At 38.1% G+C, this 26,680-nt stretch overlaps 1 protein-coding gene across 2 annotated transcripts; it reads right to left on the bottom strand.

Moving 5' to 3' along the window:
* On the bottom strand, window positions 1-25,964 carry anxa6 (annexin A6). Of its 2 annotated transcripts, none has more exons than XM_089020625.1 (26): window positions 25,766-25,964; window positions 25,620-25,663; window positions 24,849-24,908; window positions 20,861-20,945; window positions 20,682-20,776; window positions 18,980-19,093; window positions 18,810-18,900; window positions 18,000-18,079; window positions 17,817-17,873; window positions 16,367-16,460; window positions 15,728-15,823; window positions 13,960-14,018; window positions 13,753-13,875; window positions 13,618-13,676; window positions 12,028-12,106; window positions 9,461-9,542; window positions 9,284-9,378; window positions 9,093-9,206; window positions 6,844-6,934; window positions 6,319-6,398; window positions 4,707-4,760; window positions 4,522-4,615; window positions 4,305-4,400; window positions 4,144-4,202; window positions 1,225-1,362; window positions 1-310 (listed from the first exon to the last, which is right to left on the bottom strand). In XM_089020625.1, the coding sequence occupies exons 3-26, from the start codon at window positions 24,849-24,851 to the stop codon at window positions 251-253; spliced, it is 1,998 nt and encodes a 665-aa protein (XP_088876751.1). In that variant the 5' UTR covers window positions 24,852-24,908; window positions 25,620-25,663; window positions 25,766-25,964; the 3' UTR covers window positions 1-250. The 2 variants fall into 2 exon arrangements, with proteins under 2 accessions (XP_088876751.1, XP_088876759.1); XM_089020633.1 differs by having other exon boundaries at window positions 1,240-1,362; window positions 25,766-25,930.
* Window positions 25,965-26,680: the final 716 nt, after the last annotated feature.

Raw genomic sequence — 26,680 nt, 5'->3', positions numbered from 1 at the left:
ACATGTGAATGACTTTTATTTAGTTTTGGATAATCGCAGTGATGCTTTCAATGGCATTTTATTATGGGAAAATGTATGATTTGCCTTCAAATTGGCTTGGCTTTGTGATAAAAAAAAATTAATGTCCTGATAAAGGATCTTGAAAATATGACGACATAAAGTTAATTGTGGCAGACGAGCAGCAAATATTTTGTGTGCTGACAACTGGTATTGACCACTACATTTTCACTTTGAGAGGATATGGAGATCTTCAATCCTCCCCTCCGCAGAGCACCAGCAGGGTTTTGCGGTAATCTCCTGATGAGTCACCCTGAGTACACAATAGACATACAGATACTTATTTTTAATTATAAATCTAAATTCTTGTTGAGTATTTTCAAAAAAAAAATCATGTTAGTCATGGTCAAAGCATTTCATCTGAAACACCATGCAAAATTTAAAAACAAGCCATTTTTAAAAAACAACAGTTCAAAACTGTTACAAAAAGGGTAAAAAATATTGATTTGAACGCAATTTGTATGGAGACTTGAAAGACTTGAAAATGTTCCCCTTCCATGGTGAATAACGTTTTTTACTGTTTATGCTTAAAAACTAATTGCGACATTAAAGGACAACCGACACCATTTTTTTGTTACCTAACTGACATCAGAAAAACGTTTTATAGCAAAGTATATACAGTAAAGTCTCGTTATATCGATATCGGATATATCGATAGTCCCGGTTATATCGATACTATTTCTATGCACGCACGGAGAAAATTACACGCAAACAGGGTCGGATATATCGATAGTCCCTGTTATATCGATATTTTTTCGGACTCCCTTGAATATCGATATAACGAGACTTTACTGTATATACGTCGCGGAATCTGAAAGTGCATTCATCACTGGAAATGATGCGTTTATTAACAGTCATTTCATGTGGAACCTATAATAGATATGTTACGGGGTAAGAAGTCATAATACATATGTAACTGGGTACTTCCTGTCTGTAGACCCGCAGCCAATCATGCAATAGCTACAGAAAGGAAGTTGAGCACCCAAGGGAAATTCCTAAACAGCTGTGCAGAAGCCACAGACCGACAGTCCACCACAAGGAACCTATTGGTTACCGTGGCTCCATGGACTTAGCATTAAGACAACATAACAACACAATGCAACAAAACAAAAGAAAGAGAAACGTAAAAACCAAGCAGGCATGTTAGTGGACATCATGCAGACTTACGATCATTGTCTCTACCTTGATGAATTCATGCAACGATGTGTCTTGCGTTTCTTTGAACTCTTTACGGATGTTGAAAAGGTCGACCTCGCTACGGGACACCATGATGCGGATCAACGCTCTGTCGTCCGTGCCGAGACCCTGCAGAGAAACAATTACAACAGAACAGACGTCAAATTTGATTCAAATCAGCTATGTACAGATACACATACTGTATATAATTTCCTATATAGGAAATAAAGCAGTCACAAAGATAGTAGAAAGCACCAGGGAGTAATAGAGGCAAGAAGGGAGAAATAAGACCTAAATCAACTAGATGTTTTTTTCCATGTTGTTATACGTCAACTTTAGTTCCCGAACTTTTCGCTTCACGAACATTAAATTCGCAAGAATACAAACTAATTTTCGGCGGACGAACTAAACCACGCAGCGCCACGGTGTCTGGCGGACTAGTTTTCGGCGGATGAACACTAAACCACACGGTCGAACAGCGCCACAGTGCCTGGCGGACTAGTTTTCCCCACCCCCTTTGAGTGCAGACGTGGTTTGTTATCGAGTGGAGTACTTTTGCTATTATGGGGCCGAAAAAGACCCCACCACAGGCTAGTGTTAAACCGAAGAGGGCACAAAAGAAAATTACGGTCGAGCAGCAGAAGGAGATCATCAAAAAACACCAACCGGGTATGCGTTTGTGTGACTGAGCGTCCCAGTACCAATACGCTAAGTCGACCATTGCTACGTGTGGCTAAGGATGTTTCTGTGTTGTCTAAGCAACGGTCTCAGGCAATAGAAGAGGTTGAAACAAATATGTTGATTTGGATTAATGAAAAGCAGCTAGCAGGGGACATTGTGAGTGAGGGTATTATCGCTGAGAAAGCAAGGACAACTTCACTCGGATATCATCAAGAGGCAACTTCATCAACGACCATCACAAAGGTAAATAAAATGACTTTATTATACAGTACATTTTATTTCTTTAATTACAATACAATAGCACATTTACTATACATAAAATAAGGTATATTTTGTGTAGTTTTAAGTCTTATTTAGTACAAAATTATATTTTATGGGGACCTGGGAACAGATTATTCTCATTTTAATGGTTTCTTATGGGAAATAAATGTTTGGCAGACGAACTTTTCGCCTTACACACACTTTATGGGAACCAATTAAGTTCGTAGGCTGAGGTATCACTGTATTCATATTTTTTTTCAAAGTCTTCCTCAAGTTTGCTATCCTTTTCTATTTACTTTCCCTGCTTTTTTGGAATTTTTAATTTGGAAGTATTACATTCAAATTTAAATATTCAATATCCTATCTTTTACGTTTTATACAGTGTCCTGATTTCAATGGAATGACACTAAAGTACATTTGGGTGAAACCTATGATTGCTCCCTCAATGAAGATGTCCCAGATTTTCGCTCGGACACTTTAAACATAGGCTGGAACACAGGAAGATTGCATTTTACTGCCGGCAGGGGGGTTAGTTTTCATGAAGCCACTTCGACGCTCGACCTTGCAGCCCCCTATTTGTTGAGAGTACAGTATATGCAATTTTAAGTGATACATTAGTACAACACAGCCTTCTTGATTTGAATACCACGCCCCTGGAAGTCCCATGGTACGATCACCGACATCCATAAACCAACAGAACGTAGCAATTTTAATGGGTTGTTTTTCCATAAACTGATTGATTTGTAACCTGCTAAAAAGCTCTTCCTGTGCAGGGGTTTACCAAGTCCTACATTCCGCCCAAGGCTAGATTTCTTACCCGAGAATGACAGTTTAACAGGCTGTGTCTGTCCACCTCAGATTGACCCCAGAGTTTCTGTGCTTCCATTATGGGCCTTGTGTTCGTCCAACTAAGCATACAGCAGCATGAAACTTTTAAATATGATAACAACTTCTATTCTGTCTATTCTCTATCAAAACACTATGAGTGGTCGTCATAGCAACGTGCTAATCTTTTTGCCCGCTATTTATCAATTTATTTATTCATTCATTTATCTATGTATTTATTGATTTATATCCGTTTATTTAATCACCAATTTATTTATGTATCTATCCATTTATTTATTTATTCACCTATTTATTTATATATGTATCCATCCATGTATTTACATAGCTATCCATTTTCTATTTGTTTATCTAGTCATCTATTTATTTATCTATGTATTTACTGATTCATCTATCCATTTATTTCTTTGTTTATCTATTAATCAATTTATTTATATATGTATTTATCGATGTATCGATCCATTTATTCATCTATCCATTTATTTATGCATTTGTATTACTATCTATTCACTGATTTATTAATTTAGCTATTTATTTATATATGTATCTATCCATGTATTTATTTATGTATTTATCTAGTTTTTATCTATTTATCTATCTACTTTGTTACTTCCGGGTTGAGTGAACGCTGGCGCGTGTGGCTGCCGCTGCTCACCCGCAGAAAAAAAAATTATCCTGTGACTGTAAAGTGTCCTTGAGAGTTTTGAAATGTGCTTAGAAATGAAATGTATTATTATTATTATTATTATTATTATGATGATGATGATGATGATGATTATTATTATTATTATTAAGTATTATTATTATTATTATTTCCATCTTTGGGAAGTCTTTTTCCCACACAACAAAAAGCCAGAAACAGTCATGCTTTGAGTATAGTGCAAAGGAATTTGGAATCGGGACCATTAACCAAATGGAATGGACTGCAATACCGAGTCTGAAGCAGGGAGGGTGACCCCATAAGTGTATATTGTCCCATTTGACTTTCTATCGTGACAGTGGTCTGATGCTTGAATATTCTTGCCTATTAAATATGTCCCAAACAATTTGCACCACACATATTTTTGCATATTCTTTTGCCTTCAAGAGCATGAGATGTTGTCATAATCAATGCACTCTGTATACCTTCATGGCTTTGTACAAGCGGTCGGCAAAATAAGAAGGCTGGTTTTTGACACTGCGGACTGCAAAGAAAAGAGAGCAAGTTGAGGTGAAGTTCTAAACCAGGGGTGTCGCTATAAAGTATTTAATAATTTGTTGCAATCCATTTAAATGTTATATATTACCTATGGCATAAAAGGCATTTTTCACATCTCCTGACATTTCCTTCTTGATGATCTGTTCAATGTCCTTATTGGAGAAGCGGACAAACTCCTGGAAAACTGAAGAGAGTAGCAGAGGTAAAGATCACCTTTTAGCTAATTTGCACTTGTCGAACACTAACGACATACAGTATATTACAGAGAGGACACTGTCAATTTTAACATGACAGGGGCAGTTTACCTTTCCTCAGATGAGCAAAGCTCCTGGTGCACAAAATACTCAGGAACTTCATCACCCTATCATCAGAATCAGCATTACATGCATCAGCAAGTTCCTGTTGATGAAAAGCAGAGCGTCAGCTGGAAATCACAGATGTCACGTTTTTCCACCTTCCGAGATCCATTTTATGTAAAATGTTTACTCACCTGGGCATCTGTATTAGCTCTTTCAAAATCTGCGGGGCCATCTTCTCTTGCGCCCTGAGAAAGGTGAAAGGAATTGTTTTGCAAGACAAAGAGATTTGCCATGTCACCATTTCATCGCAATGTTCCTTTCATTGAAGATGGCTGACCTATTATTCCTATTGGATGTCTTTATATTTGAACTTTGAAAAAAAATCTACTTCAGTATGTGGTATGATGTTCAAGAACTATGGTATCCATTCCACTGGGAAGACACCCTCAACTCTCATAGATAGATAGATAAATAGATAGATAGATAGATAGATAGATAGATAGATAGATAGACAGATAGATAGATAGATCCACATTTAAAGCAATCCATAACCTTGCCCCCCCCCCATACCTATCTGACCTTCTTCAAATGTCTATTCCCTCTCATTCCCTCAGATTCTCTTCCTCCCTCCACCTCTGTGTGCCGCCCCTCCTGCCCGTCTCCGCACGATGGGGGACAGAGCTTTCAGCTACTCTGCCCCGAAACTCACTTCCTCCCAACATTCGTAACATGGATTCTCTTCCCACCTTCAAATCCCATCTCAAAACCCACCTATTTAAAATTGCATTTTCTGTGTATCTGTTCTCTCTTGTTTCTATTTCTAATTGTATTTTATTTGTTATATTCTATTTTGTTGTTGTATGTTATTTATTATAGTACCTATGCTTGTCTGTGACTGTAAAGTGGCCTTGAGAGCTTTGAAAGGCACTTAAAATATCATGTATTATTATAGATAGTTAGCTAAATAACTAGATACTGTATACGCACACCCTATTTTCCTGTGTATAAGGTGCACCCAAAAGTCTTGATTTTCTTTAAAAGATTACCCTGAGCCTTATACGCAGGTGTGCCTTATATGTGAAGTAATATTGAACCATAACAGGTCTCGCAACAAGTGTCAGCAGCCACCGACTTTGTCCCCCCTGCTTTATATTTGGAAAATGTTTAGATATTTATATATTATATTTGGAAAACCATTTTCATTCATTCAAGGTGTGCCTTATACCCCGGTGCGGCATGTACATAGAAAGTGTGAAAATACACCACTCAATGGGGGTGAGCATTATACACCGGAAAATACGGTGTATAAGGCGTATATATAAAGTGGATTGTGTTTCCATTCCGACTTGTGGCCCTAATTTGCATATTTCCGAATTGATGACAGTGATTTCCTTGGGCTTTTTGATATTGTGAAATATGTTTATCCTGGTTTTAAAAAAGGGGATAACCATTATTAGCATGGTTGGGTAATGATAAGCATCTATTTGTCGATTTCGGTTCTGGCCTTTCTGTGCGGAATTTGCATAGCTTCCCCTCACATTCAAAAAACATGCATTTTCGGTTGCAGTTTGTACCGTACAAAATTCAGATGGGACAGGCTGCAGCGTACGCACAATCCAACATTTCCTAAACAGTGCTATATTGAAAATAGATGGCTGGAATAACCAATATTAATGAATGAATTTCAATTTTCCTGCAATTTCAAATATTGTTTCCATCACATTCTGTCATTTCCGTACACATGTAATGCAAAGCATAACCACAAACAAATAATAAGACAAAGGGAGATGAACTAAACATTACCTGCACCAGAGAAACGAGGATACGGCAGAAGTGACCTGATGTGTCAGACTCAATCGCTGCCTCTAAAGACTGCTTGTAGGCTGTTGAAGTTCATGTGAAAATTTAGCATACTATACAGCAGGGGTGTCAAAGTCATTTTTTTGCCGCGGGCCACATTATAGTTACGGTTTCCTCTCGAGGGCCGTTATGAATTTGGGGAACCCATTAGAATGTTTAAATCCCTTCAAATATTACACATAGAGCACACAGCAAACTAATGAATAACTCATTTTCAAATCTGAAGTCAAGAATAATGACTTTTATTGTGGTTGACATCCAAAAATATGAAATTTTGGCTCAGATTTTAGCAATCATCATGGAATTTAACAAGTTTGATTTGCTTTCGCGGGCCGAAAAAAAATATGTGGCGGGCCGGATTTGGCCCGCGGGCCTTGACTTTGACACCTGTGCTATACAGGATATGATAGATATCTGAAATGATCCTAAAACAACAATGTAGGTCACCATTGCTGCCACCAAACTCACCTTCCTGATAGGCTGCGTTCATGGCTTGTATTTCCTCATTGCTTCTGGTGACCAGGATCTCAATCAACGCATGTTCATCTGTTCCAGCGCCCTGTGGAAAAACACAGAAACACTCACAATGGACAACATGTCTTGTCAGGTAGGACAAGGGTAGGGCACACTGAGTTTCACGTCAACACTAAGCTGGAGTGACGTCTGGTAACTAGGTTTAACTGTGACGGGTCACTCCATGCACTCTAGTAACGTGGTACAGTGTCCTCAATAATGGCAAACTTGGGCAGAACTGAGAAGAAGCAGAAATTAATCCGGTTATGGCACAGGTGTCAAAGTCAAGGCCCGGGGGCCAAATCCGGCCCGCCACATCATTTTTTTCGGCCCGCGAAAGCAAATCAAACTTGTGAAATTCCATGATACTTGCTAAGATCCTGACCAAAATGTCATATTTTTGGATTTAAACCACAATAACAGTCATTATTCTTGATTTCAGATTTGAAAACGAGTTATTCATTAATTTGCTGTGTGCTCTATATGTAATATTTGAAGGGATTTAAACATTCTAATGGCATGCCCAAATTCATAACGGCCCTCAAGAAGAAACCTTAACTATAATGAGGCCCACAGCAAGAAATGACTTTGACACCCCTGGGTTATGGCGTTATGTCGCCCCCTGGTGTATATGTATGGTACTCTCTGTGGTCTGACAGAGTTACTAAAGGGCGTCTCAAATGTTCTAAACTCACTCAGTACAATTTTAAATTATAACATTTCTTTCATGAAGTTATAACAATGAAACCAATAATCTATATTTATCTTTAGCTGCATTGCTTCCAGTACATGTGGATTTTGATTTTTGTACCTACATGCCATTTTTTTTTCTGCAGCAAGTACTCTTCAAGAGTGTTCCTTTTTTTGTTGTGCTTTTTTTTTTACTTTGTTTTGTCACATAGCCAATAAAGCGGTGGTGGGACCTCCGGAAATATTTTCCCCTCCCACGAGGGGATAATAATAATAATAATAATAATAATAATAATAATAATAATACATTTTATTTTCAAGCGCCTTTCAAAGCTCTCAAGGACACTTTACAATCACAGAAAAGCATAGAAAAAAAAATTGTACAGCGGCCCCTCATTTCAAGCTCCTCTAACTCCAGACCCATATAACTTAGAAATTAACTCTTTTTTTCTCTTGAATGAAGAGAGTCTAAGGTTTCTAACACTGCATTGAATGTTTATGTCGTCCTGAAACTAATGACAGTAAAGTCTCGTTATATCGATATTCAAGGGAGTCCGAAAAAATATCGATATAACCGGGACTATCGATATATCCGACCCTGTTTGCATGTAATTTTCTCCGTGCGTGCATAGAAATAGTATCGATATAACCGGACTATCGATATATCCGATATCGATATAACGAGACTTTACTGTATTCTGTCCAATATTTTTTTCCGACAGAAAGCAGCACTATAAAATAGTTTTTTTAATGTTAATATTTTTATTCCAAAAAGTATAATGACTATTTTACATAATTATACATTTAATTTATAAGCGCCTTTCAAAATCCTCATGCACTAAAATGAGTTTATTCCTTCAACCGTTTTAATGTAGTATTTATTTATTCGAATATCCGCTGACTTGCCGGTGCGTTCAGGAACCTCCGGACAAAATAAAACTTCTTATAAACGTCAATTTTTTTCTGAATTTTTCGATTGAATACCACCCTGCTACACAACGAGGTTTTAATGTACTCCCTCCCTTGTTTGTTTGTATTGTGACTTCATGTAAATTTATTGTAAACGCAGTCAGATATGACCATTTTATATTTGAGTTCGTTGTCTGTGTTACTTCCGGGTTTAGTGAACGCTGGCGCGTCTGGCTCCGCTGCGCATCTGCAGAAAAACTTAACCTGTGACTTTAAAGCATCCTTGAGAGTTTTGAAAGGCGCTTATTATTATTATTATTATTCTTATTATTATTATTATTATTATTATTCTGTGGTGCCTGCAATTTGAGTGAAAATGACAACAACCCTGGCACTGGAGTGGACACATTTTTTGCACATCATCAGCTACGATAGTTGTGTTTCTGCCTTTGGTATGCTACAAAAGTATGTTTTTACAAACTCAGTCTTGTCTCACATCCAGTTGCCATTCATGTTTGGGGTCATTACTCATAAAACAACTTACAATAGATTCTTGCATGCATTAGAATGATAAAGAATTTGTCCAGAATCAATGTCGACATTACCTCTATGGCTTTCCTCATCATTTTGGCATCAAACTCAGCTGGGGTCAACATGAGACCAATGATCAGTCTTTCCAAGTTCTTTGACAGTTCAGATTTAAGATCCTTCATAAGATCCTGCAACCAAATCATATTTTTTGATGGTTTATATTCAGAAACAGACAAAAACATCCCATGTCAATAAGTCATCTTACCCTCCCCAGTAGTGACTTGAAAGTCTGCCTGATTTCTTGCCTTTGTGCATTGCTTCTGCGTGCAACGATGTCAATAATTGCATCTTCATCCGTTCCTGTAGTACATGACAAATTGACAATCATGATAGTGATTTTAGATTTTATAAATGTTAAAACAATAAAAACAAAGTTACAAACCAAATCCCTTCATGGCTTTTCTTAAAGCCTGTGCATCGGCAGCGGGGTCGAAGTTGGTTGAGGGGACAACTGTTGGCCTCAGCTGGTAGAGGAATTGTAAAAATGCACAAATTAGATTCGGGTGTACATCATGAGTTTGCGAGAGAGAAAAGGTTCATTCTTTATTTGGCTAAAGAAGTGTTACAAAGGCAACCACACATACAAATCTCTGGTCGCATGCTATTTGGTGAGTAGATTTCATATTCTGGAACATTACTTGGAAAACAGGACTTTGAGGTTCGAGGTAGGAGACCATGAAAAGCCATTTTGTTCATGTCAAACCAAATGCGGAATCTTTGTCTGACATTTGATTTGATAGTAAAGCAAAGCAGGAAAGCATAATTGCAATTACCCTATTTTCCGGTGTATAAGGCACACTCAAAAGCCGTTATTTTCATCAAAAGATGACCCGGAGCCTTATACGCAGGTGCGCGTTATATGTGAAGTAAATATTGAGCCACAACAGGTCTCACAACTACTGTCAGCAGCCATCGACTCCATTTCCCCTCTGTAGTAGAAGTCGTGAGTAACCCCAGCCTCTACTGTAGCGCTTTATAATGTGGTGTGTCTTATATTTGGAAAACCTTTATATATGTATACATACCTGACAACCTGCGAGACACCGTGACCTTACTAATGGCTCAATTTGTCCTTATTTACTAAGAAAAAAAACATGCGTGTCATATTTCATTGCGCAATTTAATGAACAAAATTTCACATGTAAACATGAATACTTCTAGCAAATTAAAACATATTTCTAGCAATAATCAAGTATGTTATTTGTTGTAGAGCAAATAATTTGAATTTGTGTTGTTACGATGTATAATGTTTATAAAAAAATATGAATGATATTACGGTGAGAAAAAAAGCATTAAAATGTTTAATTTAGCAGATTTCAAAATAAAATTCCACTTAAAGGACAACCGACACCATTTTTTTTTGTTTCCTAACTGACATCAGAAAAACGTTTTATAGCATCTAAAATACCCAAAACACGCAGGCTGATATTTTTAGTTAAATGAAAAACGCCAATAAAAATGACTTAAAGTGTCCCAAAACGACTTCAAAATGACCTTGGGATGGCGAGTTTCAGAAGGTCCCGCCCCCTTGTTCGTGACGTCATGCCAAGACGTCTTGCCTTGCTAGAGAATCAAAAAATGGCTTCAGATTCGGAGAAGATACTTTCTTGTTACTCATCCAGTTATGAATATGATTCAAATACTTCTGAAGAGGAAAGCATAAATGTTTGCAATCGATTAAAGAAGTCCTTCTGATCAATTCGAGCCATCGGGACTGCAATGTAGCATCCCAGAAAATGCACAAGATGGCGCCCAAGCTCCGTTGGAAATGGGCTGATTTGTCTGCTGGGAATTTTTGTCAGCTAGTATCAAATAGTAGTCTTGGTGCAACACACAACAATTCACCATTGCGTTATTCATGTGCTTTCCTTCTATTTTCACCATCAACACGGATCAACACGAAGTTTTCAGACCAAACAAAGTACCCAAAATGCATTGTGTGTCGCTTTTCTCGGTCAGTGACGATACCTACCGTGACGTCACGGTAGGTATCATCACCAACTCAAAAACAAGACTTCCTGAATATTCAACGCGAGTCTTAAAACCTAAACTATAGCTATATGCCGTGGAATCTCTGTAAAATATGCTTCGTAGAAGTCATTTGAAGTGATTTTTCAAATTATGGACACAACTTGTACGGAGGCGTCGGTTGTCCTTTAACCAGAACATCTGTTCTCTGAACTTTTGTTTCTTCTCAAGACTTTGCGCACGGACTCGTTTTCTCGATGGTTGACTTTGCTTTTTACAAGTAGCGATATTTGTTATAATTATCATTATTTGAAATATTTAATGAAAAAAACAGAATCAAAAATATCTTGAGATTATCTTTAACAATGTTTGCGTTTCCCGTATAATCTTTCTTGTATGCCGTACACATCTAAAAATGTGCAAAAATCATCCAAAATACTGCAAAATATGGCCATTTGACAGGTATGTGTACATATTATACAGTAAAGTCTCGTTATATCGATATCGGATATATTGATAGTCCCGGTTATATCGATACTATTTCTATGCACGCACGGAGAAAATTACATGCAAACAGGGTCGGATATATCGATAGTCCCGGTTATATCGATACTATTTCTATGCACGCACGGAGAAAATTACATGCAAACAGGGTCGGATATATCGATAGTCCCGGTTATATCGATATTTTTTCGGACTCCCTTGAATAGCGATATAACGAGACTTTACTGTATTTGGAAAATGTTTTTTCTTTTAGTCCGATGCGCCTTATATATGGAAAGAGTTTAAAATACACCATTCATTGGGGGTGCGCCTTATACTGCGGTGCACCTTATACACTGGAAAAATACGGTAGTTAAGTCCCAAGGCATTAACAAGATTAGTTTTTCTCGCAGTAAGAAGATCACAGCAAGAGTTGCGTTTTGCAGCCAAAGCAAGCCATACAATAACAACTGTAGTTGTCTCTCAAAGGGAGCAAACCTTGAGTTTGGTCATGGAACTTATTTCCCACATCTTATAGGCTATTTGAGCTGCTTCGGGGAAGAATTCTCCAGCTAGACTGCAATGATCAGATTGACACAATATAACATGCTGAACACAGCGTTGTTATGGAACCTCACTCGAGACTCTAATTCAAAGAAATACAGTAATCCCTCGTTTATTGCGGTGAATGCTGACCGGGACCATAGGTGATATATGAAAAACCGCGATGTAGCGAACACTACATGTACCGGTAAATATATACGTGTATGAGTACAAAAAAATATGTATCAGGCCAAATTTAGTGGAACACAGTCCAGACCATACATAAAGAAGCACAGTAAATGTTTGTAGTATAGTACAAAACTCTAATGCAATAACATACGTGTACAGGCCAACTAACAGCGCGGCATCACATGAATGTATACAAAGGCAAGACGATTAATGTACAGGAAGCAAAGTGATGTCCATTTTGTTGACATTAACTCATTCACTGCCAGATGATGTGAAAAAAATGTGTCCACTCCAGTGCCAGGGTTTTTGTCATTGTCACTTGAATTCCAGAACCCACAGAATATTGAGTTTTAGGACTACATAAACATTCAATGCAGTGTTAGAAACCTTAGATTCTCTTCTTTCACCAGAAAGAACTAGTTATTTCCTAAATTATATGGGTCTGGGGTTATCTGAGCTTGAAATGAGGACAGCTGTCCAAAATACAATGCAATACATACATATTGGTTTATATCGCACTTTAACAACAGCTGAAGCTGGAACAAGGTGCTAACATGGAAAAAAAGGGAAATGATCCCTACTTGTGGATAAAAAAACATTGCCAGAGGCCATGGCCAGCGCTTTATCGGCACCCAAGCATAAAAAAACCAAAACGAACAAATTTGGGAATGGTGCTCGACGCCATATTTTCAATTCCCGAATAAATTCATGAATGGCAGTGAATGAGTAAATAGTCGACCCATTGTCAGGTGTGGCCAAATGAAACTGATGTTTTTGGTGACTGAACTAATGGTCAGTTTTGTGCATTTACAGCACAGTAATGCCTCAAAATGGGTGAATAAATATAAAAAATATCAACAGTAAATCTAATGAATGCTGTATGCTGCTTTCTGTGACCTGCTGTCGTGTTACGTATATATATATATATATATATATATATATATATATATATATATATATATATATATATATATATATATATATATATATATATATATATATATATATATATATATATATATATATATATATATATATATATATATAGGGCCAGAGCTACCAGCAAATTTTATTTCGCTGACGAAGCTTCTCGAATGAGGAGCGAAACGTCCGACACCTTCAAAGAAGTACAGATGACGGCTGAAGAAACCTTTTCATCGATGGACCGCTCCTGTATGACTGAGAGCTTACACAAACCCTTTTTTTAGGTTTGAAAAAAAATCTGCGATGCATCAACGACTGCGATAACCGAAGCGCGAAGTATCAAGGGATTACTGTAGAGCTTGTTTTTATTCTTATCCTCCTACTTTGAAAATGGTCTTCAGGGTGCGACTGTAATTCAAAAGGACAACTTACTCATCATCACCCCCACATAGATTCAACAGAGTATTCTTGTAATCGCCTGATGTGTCGTCCTGTTTGTAACAAGCACATATTAATCATATCAATGACGTACACATTCAAAGATCGTCTCTTTTGCTTTACCAGTACCTTGATCATGTTGTAAAGTGACTTTTCATATCCGAGCCTAAAACACTCGCGAATATCCAACATGTCGGTTTCAGCGCGACAAATCATGATCCTGATCAACGTTTTGTCATCTGTGCCGAGACCCTGGGAAAAAAAAAAAATCACAGGTTGATTATCAAGTGACAACATCCTGAGTTTTAATGGGACTCATCAGCCATTTAGACTTACTTTCATTGACTTGTAAAGGCGTTTAGCAAAGTACATTGGAACACTGCGTATGCATTGGACTGGAAGAGATAGAGAAATAATGTTCACTTCCTGAATGCACTATTCTATGTGACAGAGCAGTGGTGGGCCTTCTCTGCTGGCCTAAAAATATCTGAATCACAGACTAATGTGAATTATATTTTGCCCATTAATTCTTATTAAATCATTCCAAATTGTCTTTCAGCTTCCTTCAATTGCTTTTACCCTGTTGTGCTGCTTTCAGATGTGTGTTTTCTTATTTAAGCATGTCACCAATCACATTTCAGCCTAGACGCTTTCATAATCAGTTCTGCAGGCCCAGCAGCATAAAAATCAATGTTGATGAAACTGTTGCTTTAACCCAGGGGTGTCAAAGTCATTTTTTTCCGCGGGCCACATTGTAGTTATGGTTTCCTCTCGAGGGCCGTTATGAATTTGGGGAACCCATTAGAATGTTTAAATCCCTTCAAATATGACATATAGAGCACACAGCAAATTAATGAATAACTCATTTTCAAATCTGAAGTCAAGAATAATGACTTTTGTTGTGGTTGACATCCAAAAATGTGAAATTTTAGCTCAGATTTTAGCAATCACCATGAATTTAACAAGTTTGATTTGCTTTCGCGGGCCGAAAAAAATAATGTGGTGGGCCGGATTTGGCCCGCGGGCCTTGACTTTGACACCTGTGCTTTAACCAATCGGAGATCAAGTTTGCAACCCAAGGCCTGCCGGAAGGCGCTGGAAACGTCTGAGTTTTCGCAAATTATGATTGGCTAGTCACATGATTGGTCATTAGCCAATCATAGTATCAATAGCCGCTAGTGATAAGCGCATACTGGCCAGAGCTAGCACAATGTATATGTAGCGAGCTGCATAAGCAAATTTATTATGTCGATTTAATAGAGGTTTTGTCAACCCACAATGGCTGAAGGAGGAGAAGAAATTGATTTGGTTGCAGATATAGTGTTAAAGCCATTTTCAAGACTGTCTTTTTATGAATAGATGGACATCATTAAGAAAGGTTGGACAGCTCCAAAGCTACCAAAAATAGCAAATACTACTGCAATTTTATGTTATCATGAATCCACACCTTCAGAGTAAAAATTCGAACAGTTTAATGACAGTATTTCTTAACTTTCATCAAGTCAATCAAGTTATTTCCAGGGCAACGGCACCCTCTAGTGGACTTATAGTAATATCACACCACACTCGCACCTAATTGATTCAGACGTAGCACTACTGAAGGCCTAGGAGTGACATGCACGGCCCGCCACTGTGATATAGTAATAATTAAAAGTAATTACAGTAAAGTTTCGTTATATCGATATTCAAGGGAGTCCGAAAAAATATCGATATAACCGGGACTATCGATATATCCGACCCTGTTTGCATGTAATTTTCTCCGTGCGTGCATAGAAATAGTATCGATATAACCGGGACTATCGATATATCCGATATCGATATAACGAGACTTTACTGTATTCAGAAATGTATGATATGTAAGGTGTATTATGACACTGTACTTGTGCACTACTTTTTAGTTGCTTCCAACAAAACAGTCACAGAATTCTTGCAAAGTACTTAGTTCACGTCTTGTCACAAAAAAAGAGAACAATGCCAAAAAACAGATACAAAGAAAAACATGGGCCTATTTTTCTTTCACATTTCATTTGCTTTTCTTTTTTGACATTTTAGGCTGTCACAGATTACTTTCTTTTACACCAACCACAGTCGAATGGCACCTTACCAACAGCGAGCATCAGTCTCTCAAAGTCGCCAGACATTTCGCTTTTGATGCTTTGCTCGATGGATTTTTCTGCAATCTTCTCATATGCGTCAAAAACTACAAAGACAAAAATGTACAAAATTGTGAAGGTACAAAAGGTGAAGTTTGGCAGAAACATTGACACGGGTGTTCTTCATTGATTTGACACTCTTCAGCATTTCGCTATCAATTTGTTATTTATATTCAAGCAAAATACTAAAAATACATGGATACTGCATTCATCCCATGCAGGAAAATAAAAAGTCACAGAAATGATCTGGAAACATATATAGGAGCATGTAAAATATGAAAACAACCAAAGTAATGAGATTGCTGCATGTTGGTATGTGGTAAACTATAATTATGATACAGGAATATTTACAAGGTGCTTATAAATGAAATGTAAAATGATGATGATGAGTATTATTTACAGTGTTGAATAATGAGACAGTGAGAAATACCCAAATTGTACAGCATATGAAAGCATTGCTTTCATCGATGAACCACTCCTATACGACTGAGAGCTTACACAGACGTAAAGCGTTGCTTTGGTTCTTAAGCATGAATTTTGATTGCGTGTCACATGCGATCCTATTTTCAAGGTCCTTGCCGTGCACTCACCCATGCGGAGGTGGGTCACACTGCGGTTTCCCAGGATCATGATGAATTTGGCCTCGTCTGTCCCCCGTTGCTGTTCGCCAGCAGCATGAAGGTCCTTTGGTTGAGATAAAAGGTTCAAACGCAGGCTGGATTACAGTGAGACTTCACTACAATACGGTCATAAATAGAGGTACATATGTGCAAGGTGTAAAGGTCAAGTGCATATAAATGTCCACTGTCAATGGGATTGAAAGCACATTATTTTATTGGTCATAAACAGGAATAGTGTTCAACTATAGGGGCAGTTGATCCGGCATTAAGTGGGAGGTCAACACTAACTCCATCCTGAGAAAGGCTCAACAGAGGATGTACTCCCTGAGGTTGCTGAAAAACCATGGCCTGCCACTGGAGGTGCTAAATTTCTACACGGCAGTCATAGAATCAATCCTATGTTACGGTTTGGTTCAAATATGGACAAAATCCGACTTCAACAGACAGTTAGGACGGCGGGGGAAAAAAATAATTGGCCCCTATCCACTCTTGAGGACTTCTACACTGCAAGAACCAAGACAAGGGCATGGAAAATCCTGCAGGACCCTTCGCACCCTGCCTACCACCTTTTCGAGCGACTCCCCTGAGGAAGGCGTTATCGATTCATGCGCACCAAATCCAGCAGATATTTAACGGACAACCGACGTCTCCGGACAAGTTGTGTCCATAATTTGTAAAATGGCTTCAAATGACTTCTACTGAGCGTATTTTAATAACATTACACGGCATATAGCTATATTTTACGTTTTAAGACTCGCGCTGAATATTCAGGAAGTCTTGTTTTTGAGTTGGTGACGAGTCCGTACGTGACGTCACTAAAGGACCGCCCTTTACCGTAAAAAAGACGCATTGTAGCGGTCCTTCCATCACGTCAATGTATTTTGATGGACTTTTTTGGTCTGGGGACCTCGTTTTGCACCCAAAAGCCGGCAGAAGGCCAGAAGAGGGCGTCCAAGCGCCATATAAGGAATTTATCAGCCTGTGGACACGGATGTGGCCACAGGAGGTCGCCATTTTGTGCCTCTTTTTTTGGGTGAGAGATTTTCCCCCAATGTTGCCTCAAAATGGCACAAATAAATTCTTTAATCGATTGCAAACATGTATGCTTTCCTCTTCAGAACTATTTGAATCATATTCATAACTGGATGTGTAACAAGAAAGCATATTCTCTAATCTGAAGCCATTGTTTTGATTCACAAGCAATGCAAGACGCCTTGGCGTGACGTCACGAACTGGGGGCGGGACTTTCTGAAAATGCCCAATTCGCAGCTCAATTTTTTTTGCAGATTTTGGACACTTTAAGTCATTTTTATTTGTGTTTTGCATTTGACAAATTCCTTGTGCGTTCTACATACTAGGCAAAAAAAGATGATTCTGATTCTGAATAACAATAGACGAGAGTAGTAGTTCACAGTCTCACCTGTGCATCTTGCTCCACCAGATCTGCATTCACAACTCCCGATTCATCTCTGGTCCCCTGAAACCAGGACAACAAGGTGATCAAGAAGTCACAGTGATGCTTCTCCTGGTCATCAAGTGTGTTATGTGATAGAGTTAAACAGCTTGCTTGCTTTTAGCCACCTCAATCACTCAGATAACTGACCTGAAGTAAAACAACCAGCATCTTCTTAAAGTGACCTGAAGTGTCGCCAACGACATCGTCCTCCATGTTTCTACCATAAGCTAAAAAAGGAGACAGACTTCAGATTTTTTTTTTAAATGACACTGTTGTTAAAGCGCTATATAAATCAATATGTACAGTGAGACCTCAACTTACAAACAACTTACAAACGTTTCGTCTTACAAACGTCAAATTTATGAAAATTAAACCTTATAATAAGCACTATTTTCATAATACACACCCACCACGGCTGGCGGAGTGATCTTCGGCGGAAGCACACGACCGAACAGCACCAGAGGTTAAGTTACCAACAGTCCTTATAGAAGGTGACTCTCCTTCCATAAGCCATCAACGACCATCGCACAGCACAGTTTATTTCTTTAATTACGTTCGTCATGTAATGCGCCTCTCTTTCCAAACAGCAATTCCTTTTGACCTCCAACGCCATTCCATCAAGCCATAAATGACCATCACATATTTAAATAAAGTGACTTTATGATAAAATGCAGTGTATTTCTTTCATTGCAATACAATAGCACATTTATTATACATAGAATAAGGTATGTTGTGTGTAATTTTTTAGGCTTATTTAGTTGAAAAGTATATTTTATGGAAACCCGGGAACGGATTATTCCCATTTTAATGGTTTCCTATGGGATTTTTTTTTTGAGATACACACTTTTCGTCTTACACACTCTGTCTGGGAACCAATTAAGTTCGTAAGTTGAGGTCTCACTGTATTGTATTTTACTATTAATGCTGTGTAGTGATAATGGTCAAGAAATGTCTTACCATCCTTGTAGGCTTCTATCATGTCATGTATTTGTTTGTTGTTCCTTGATGCCAGAATTTCAATCAAGCTCCGCTCGTTTGTTCCCGCTCCCTATTGACAGTGTCAAAAACTTTTTTTAAATATCTAAAACTCACCTTACCTGACATAAGAGATGGGCTCAATGGCTTACCTTGAGTGCATCTTTTATTTCTTTGGCATCATGGTATGGTGGTGTTCTCATCAGACTCACAATGAGACGCTCAAATTTACCCGTCAGCTCATGTTTCAGGTTCTCAATAAGGTCCTGCAAAATAAATTTTCACTTAAACATGATATTTTGTAAAAAAATAAAATAAAAAAAAGCAGTATTCACAACAAATTTGAAAGATGTTGTTCGGCTTTACAATGAAAATTCAAGATGATCTTAAAATAGAGCATAATCCTTACAGGTAAATTGACCTGTCAATTTCTGACTAAACCCAAGTTTTTGTACGTTTTAGGCGGCCAGCTAGCATCAGGCTAAAGTTAGTTTTGCTGCACTAAAAATAAATTTATTAAACTACAGTAAAGTCTCGTTATATCGATATTCTCGGGAGTCGGAAAAAATATCAATATAACCGGACTATCGATATATCCGATCCTGCGGCATGTAAATTTTCTCCTTGCGTTCATAGAAATAGTATCGTAATAAGCAGTACTATCGATATAACCGATATCGATATAACGAGACTTTACTGTATGTGTGTGTTAACTGTTCGGGTGTAACACTGAATAATGTTTGAGTGATGCCGAAAAGGGAAATATGACATCTTAGACCTTGTTGCTGTTCTTCGAAAAGAAACAAAAATACAAATATACAGTATTATAGCATTGTTCAGAAAGTACTGGTCAGGAACATGTCATGTTGTCATCTTTTAACGTGGTCATGTGTAAACAAAGTTGTATATTGAGCTTTAAAAACATGACCATATTCATTTGTTAAAAGATGAATACTTTTTTGTTGTGTTTTTTTTTTTTTTTTTTTACAAAGTATAAAAACGAGACTAAAAGCTGTGTGCGGTGTGCTTCTCGCCCTATTACAGCTAGAATATTGAGAATGAATGGATGAATAGACTAAAACATTTTTGAGTGTTGGCCTGTTGAAAAAAGGACTTTTTTGTCCAAAGGTTTAAAAAGACTAAAAACTAAAATGGCTGCCAAGGACAAAGCTGTGTGTCACAATAAGTGCTATCTTAGGCTCATCATGTTGAAATAAATGAGAGCATCACGATGAATAAGACAGTTTCTTGTTGGAGGAACACGGATCGATTAGAAAAAAAAACATCAATTTCACTCATCCACTGCCAGACAATGTGCAAAAATGTGTCCACTGTGCCAGGGTTTTTGTCATTGTCATTGAAATTCCAGGACCCACAGAACATTAAGCTTTAGGATGACATAAACATTAAATGCAGTGTAAGAAACTTTAGACTCTCTTCTTTCATCAGAAAAAAAAGTTAATTCCTAAATTGTATGGGTCTCGAGTTATATGAGCTTGAAATGAGGGCAGCTGTCCAAAATAGAATGCAATACAATATGTACATATTGGTTTATATAGCGTTTTAACAACAACCGAAGCTGGAACAAAGCGCTAACATGGAAAAAAGGAAAATGATGCCTGCTTGTGGAAGGGAAAACATAGTCAGATGTCTGGGCAAGCGCTTTATCGGGGCCCAAGTAAGAAAAAACAAAACCTGAACATATTTTAAATTCCCAAATAAATTCATGAATGGCAGTGAATGAGTTCAGTTCATCTGGAAAGGTGATTGTTTATTTCAAATTCATGTGGGAATTTAACATCAAGTGTGGAATGTATCACGTTTTCTGAGTAGAGTATAGATAATTTGATGTACCTTCCCATAGGTACATTTGTACGCTGCAATTATTTCCTGTCTCTGAGCGTTGCTGCGTGAGGTGATCAGATCCAAGATGGCGTCTTTGTCACTACCTATGAAGCAGGTGGTGCACATAGGAATTAAGAGACTGTGGAAAGTGCTGAATAATAACACACGTGCACTTTTCAATCACTCACCCATGCCTTTCATTGCATTGTAGAGCGCCTCAGCATCGCCATTGGGATTAAAATTGGAAGCATCTGTTATCGTGCCTCTGAACACCTGAAGATAAATAGGCTCTTTATTTCACACACAACATAGAACTGATCTCATTACATTACACTAGCGTGTTGTTCATTTAATTATTTACCTGTCCATATGATAGAGAATAGAGAGAATAGAAGTTGTCATGTTTAAAAGTTTCATGCCACCAAACACAAGGCCCACAATGGAAGCACAGAAAATCTGGGGTCATTTTGAGGTGAAAAGACACAGCCTGTTAAGCTGTTATCTTCATGTAGGAGATCTGGCCTTGGACTAATTTAGGACTTGTTAAACCCCTTTGCATTAAGAAGTCATTAACCAGGTTACAAATCTACGAGTTCAGGGAAAGGACAACCCATTAAAATGTCTATGTTCTATTGTTTTATAGTTGTTGGTGCTTGGGACGTCCAGGGGCGTGGCTTTCAAATCAAGAAGACTATGTTTTACTAATGTTTCACATAAATTTGCATATACTCTCAATAAATAGATTGGCAGAGGGCTACAGAAGTTAGGCGTCAGTCATGAATGGCTTCGTCCCCTGCCGGCAGTAAAAGACAATGTTCTTGTGTTCGAGCCTTTGTTCACAGTGTCCGACCGAACATCTCTGACACCATGGTAGAATAAAAAGGCAGATAAATGATTCAGAAATATTTAAAAGCAACCAGTTAAAAAAATTAAACACTAGTTGAAAACACATTAAAATTATATGAAAAAAAGACGTGCTGGTATGCTTCATGTAATGGACCCAATGCTGACAGTATCCAATTCAAATGAAATTGAGCAACCCAATGAGAGTGGCTGCCTTTCCAGCTGCTCCTGTATTTTGTTTTTCTACTTATTTCTTTCCTTTCATCATCCTTTCATAACTTTGCTGCTGTGAAATGTAAATTTCTCCACTGCAAGACTAATAACGGTGAATCCAATCAAATCCAATGACAATTCACAAACTTCCATTTTTCTATGCACTCTGAGTGTTTTACTGACAACATGCTAAACACCTACTCTATACGCGTACTAACAATTACATTCATTTATACTTTGCGAAGTCTAGCAGCGAAATTCCAAATGAGTTGCAGGCAGCTCTTTTTCACCAGATTCAATTTGATTTTGTCGCAACATGCGGAATTTTTCTGTCACGTGAGCATTAGAATTTGGAGCCTGAAGCAGATATGACACCGAAGTAGAGGTCTTTATCAAAGTGAATAACTTTACTGCTATGAATTGCGATGAATCTCAAACACAAAGTAACCGTAGAACATGCTTTTTTTTGTTTCCTGACATCAGAAAAATGTTTTATAGCATCTAAAATACCCAAAACACGCAGGCTGATATTTTTAGTCAAATGAAAAACACCAATAAAAATGACTTAAAGTGTCCAAAAACTACTTCAAAATGAAACCGGAAATGGCCAGCTTCAGAAGGTCCCGCCTCCTTATTTGTGACGTCACGCCAAGACGTCTTGCCTTGCTCGAGAATCAAAACAATGGCTTCAGATTCGGAGAAGATGCTTTCTTGTTACTCATCCAGTTAGGAATATGATTCAAATACAGTAAAGTCTCGTTATATCGATATCGGATATATCGATAGTCCCGGTTATATCGATACTATTTCTATGCACGCACTGAGAAAATTACATGCAAACAGGGTCGGATATATCGATAGTCCCGGTTATATCGATATTTTTTTCGGACTCCCTTGAATATCGATATAACGAGACTTTACTGTAGTTCTGAAGAGGAAAGCATAAATGTTTGCAATCCATTAAAGAAGTAATTCCGTGTCATTTTGAGGCATCTGGACTGAAATGTAGCGTCCCAGAAAATGCACAAGATGGCGCCCAAGCTCCGTTGGAAATGGGCTGATTTGTCTGCTGGGAATTTGCGTCAGCTCGTATCAAATAGTAGTCTTGGTGCAACACACAACAATTAACCATTGCGTTATTTATGTGTTTTCCTTCTAATTTCGCCATCAACACGATGTTTTCAGACCAAACAAAATATCCAAAAAAATGTGGTGGAATCTTTGTACAATATGCTCAGTAGAAGTCATTTGAAGTGATTTTACAAATTATGGACACAACTTGTCCGAAGGCGTCGGTTGTCCTTTAATATGACCAAATCAGTATTTGAAATCTTCAGGAATAATGTGTTACTGTACATGATCTAAAGCAGGTGACCACTTGCAGCTGTTTAACGCCCGTTCACAGAAAGAATTTGAATGTGTGTGCGCACACATGTATGTTTGCAACTATGTGTGTGGCTGGTGCAAGGACGAAGGGGTGGTACAGTGGGTGTTCAGCAAGGAATCAAATTACACGCAGCAGCCTTCTATGTGCGGGTCTTTTTTTTTTTAAATGTAGTGAATAATGTTCATCAAGAAGTCCACATTGAGAACAATAAAAGTTGTCACTCATATCTCTGATTTGGACCCATTGAAATTGTGAAGAAATATTCAAAGTCATTGTAAGGTGCAGGAAAATAGAGCGTTCAATGCAGTAGCTTCTACACAGATCAATTCTGTTTTAGGGGAGTGAGCCAAAAGGCTCTTTCCACTTCACATTAACAACCAATCACAATCCTACCCCTCCTCCCACAGCTGGAAAGCTTCACTATCATAGCAGCTGAGCCACCAAACAGGCCCCCATTGCAGCCTTTAACTAAATCCTCACAGTGAACCTTACATGGAAGAAAGTGGATAATAATGTTTGACGAACGCACACTAACACACACACTTGATTCGTGTCCTCTCTGATGAACTACCGTATTTTCAACCAAAAGCCTTGATTGCGCCTTATATGTGAAGTAATATTGAGCTACAACAGGTCTTGAAGAAGAAGTCGTGCGTAACCCCAGCCTCTACTGTAGCGCCATATAATGTGGTGTGCCTTATATTTGGAAAACATTCAGATATTTTATATGTTACACTGTATTTGGAAAACTTTTTTCATTCATTGAAGATGTGTCTTATAGTTCAGTGCGCATTATATATAGAAAAAAAATGAAAATACACCATTTATTGGAGGTGCGCCTTATACTCCGGTGCGCCTTATACACTGGAAAATACAGTACAGTGAGACCCCAACTTACAAACACCTTAACTTACAGTCTTACAAACGTCAAATTTATGAAAATTAAACCTTATAATAAGCACTATTTTCATCATACACACCCACCACGGCTGGAGGAGTGATCTTCGGCGGAAGCACACGACCGAACAGCACCAGAGGTTAAGTTACCAACAGTCCTTATAGAAGGTGACTCTCCTTCCATAAGCCATCAACGACCATCAAAAAGGTAAATAAAACTCTATTTTACAGCACAGTTTATTTCTTTACAGTCCTCATGCAATTCCCTTTGACCTTCGACCTCCAACGCCATTCCATCAAGCCATCAACGACCATCACAAATTTAAATAAAGTGACTTTATGATACAATGTAGTGTATTTCTTTCATTACAATACAATAGCACATTTATTGTACATAGAATAAGGTATGTTGTGTGTAGTTTTAAGGCTTATTCAGTTGAAAAGTATATTTTATGGAAACCCGGGAACGGACTGTTCCCATTTTAATGGTTTCCTATGGGAATTTTTTTTTTGAGATACACACTTTTTGCCTTACACACTCTGTCTGGGAACCAATTAAGTTCGTAAGTTGAGGTCTCACTGTATAAGTAAATGCTCCATTATAATGACCTCAGATACAGTAGGTATTGGTTATGTTCAACATTGTATGTTGCAGAGCTGTTTCTAACGAGTTCATTACATACTGTGCATGAGAGGAAGTACGTACACACTGGATATTGGTTAGAATGAATACAATTGCTAATAATGTTTTCTTTCTGCACACAATCTTTACCAAGGAAGGTTAATGGTGGCATGCGGTAGGAAAATGACTCAATGTGAGACAAAGGTCCACTTACCATCTTTAAATTTGGTCGTCTGCGTCTATCTGCACGGTGTACGGGTCAATAGTTTGGGGCCTTCAAAGAGAAAATGAGACGAAAGCAATGCAGTTACATGTGTCATTACCTGTTATTGCTACTGTTAGCATACAGAGAGTCATTGTGTGCACAGTGACAACATCTCTTCTTTTGCCCTATACTGAATACTGTATAATGCAGCCTATAAAACATGATCCGTTTAATAACTGATAATCTGTCTGTCTACCTATCTAGCTAGCTAGCTGCCAACCTATCGATCGAGCTAGCTGTCAACCTATCTGTCTATCTAGTTATGTAAGTCTTCCCATCCCCTTCTCTTAAATGAAATACTGTATTTTTAATTCAATACTAATCTCGGTCTCTACCCCCTCCTTAAAACTAAATATTTAATTCAATATTAATCTCTCTCCTACTTATTTTTGTCACTGTCTTTCATAATTGTACTGCTGTAAATTGGAAATTTCTCCAATGTGAGACGAATAAAGATAATGTCATCTCAACCCCTTAACACAAAAAAGGATTTTCATTTTCATTTGCAAATACTCGTCGATTGTAATCATATAGTACTGATAAAATTAACAGTGGTTGGGCCGGCATCCAAAGTTTTCATTGCAGGGCTGTTTGTATAAAACATGATCCTGTCTTTCCAAAAATAGCGAGATCTGGGCCTCTGCTTTACACACATAGACACGCCCTTCCATGCACCCACAAAATTGCTCCAATCAAAGAGTTCTAAAACTTCTACATTACCTCCGAGAACGACAGATTAGTTCCTTTTTTTCAAAGAATGTATCCTGAAAGGTTGACACAGAAACGAATTAGCAGACACCACGTTTCGTCAGAAGTATTCATTCAAGTGGGGGGGGGGGGGGTAATCGATAAAAAAGAGACATTACCTGTTCGAATAAACGGAGTTCTTTTTTTGGGGGTAGAAACAGAGCAGGCTGTCTCGCTCTTTGGGGACCGTTATGAATCCTCCTTCTGGTGTGACGCAACGACTGCGGAGCTCCTCGGTACGTGCGCGCGTCCGAAGGGAAGCCACGAAGTACAAATAATCTGACGCCCGCGCGCTTATTACGCACAATTCTAGGTTAAATTTTACGTCGGTTTTTACGCACGGTTACTGCGCAAAATACCACGCAACGACCGTTGAGCAAGGTGATAAGGAGAAAGTTTCTCGGTTAAAGATGACAAAGCATTAAGACGCATTCAGGGACATCTAAAATATACTGGCACTTCAAAATAAAAATGTTGACGTTGAATTAAAAGTTGACATTTGAGTCAGGAGTGGTTTCGTATGACAATAGACGCGAGTTCGAATCTGCACAGTGTTTGCCTGTTCCTTTGGTAGACGTCAGTTCACTTTACAGCTCCCTTTTTTACGACTCGGTATTTTTATTCTTACATTGCCTCTCCATTGCCACTAGGTGACAGTATTGATGTGCAAGTACTTTCCCAGTTCCTCATCCGCCAATTCCTTCTTCTTTTCCCTTCAAGGGCTCGCCACAGCAAATCAGTGTCCTCCATTTTTAGAGGTTTGATCCTCATGTTTGTTTTGGCCATGCTTTTACGTCGGATGCCCTTCCTGACATAACCCTCTGTATTTATTCGGGCTTGGGACCGGCACAAGAAGACATATATCCCTTTGTGGCTACAGAACAAGCAACTCGCTCAGTAAAAGGCTCCTAATAAACTAATAAGGACTAATAAACTAATAAAGACTAATAAAGGCAAATCCAATACAATCCAATACAATCCAATCCAATAAACACAAAATGGTAATCGGCACAGCAACATTCAAAAAAGCAAAA

Source organism: Hippocampus bargibanti, linkage group LG02 (assembly GCF_051943395.1).
Source record: "Hippocampus bargibanti isolate YZ-2025 linkage group LG02, ASM5194339v1, whole genome shotgun sequence".
Taxonomy (NCBI): domain Eukaryota; kingdom Metazoa; phylum Chordata; class Actinopteri; order Syngnathiformes; family Syngnathidae; genus Hippocampus; species Hippocampus bargibanti.
Note: the sequence above shows the minus strand (reverse complement) of the source record. Positions and strands in the feature narration are given on the sequence as shown.

Excerpts from the sequence above, each read along its gene's own strand:
- anxa6 (XM_089020625.1), bottom strand. Across the intron at positions 16,461-17,816 it reads TGGTGGAGCAAGATGCACAG|GACCTTCATGCTGCTGGCGA; the intron begins GTGAGACTGTGA and ends TCTCAACCAAAG. Across the intron at positions 4,616-4,706 it reads GAGCTAATACAGATGCCCAG|GAACTTGCTGATGCATGTAA; the intron begins GTGAGTAAACAT and ends TTTCATCAACAG.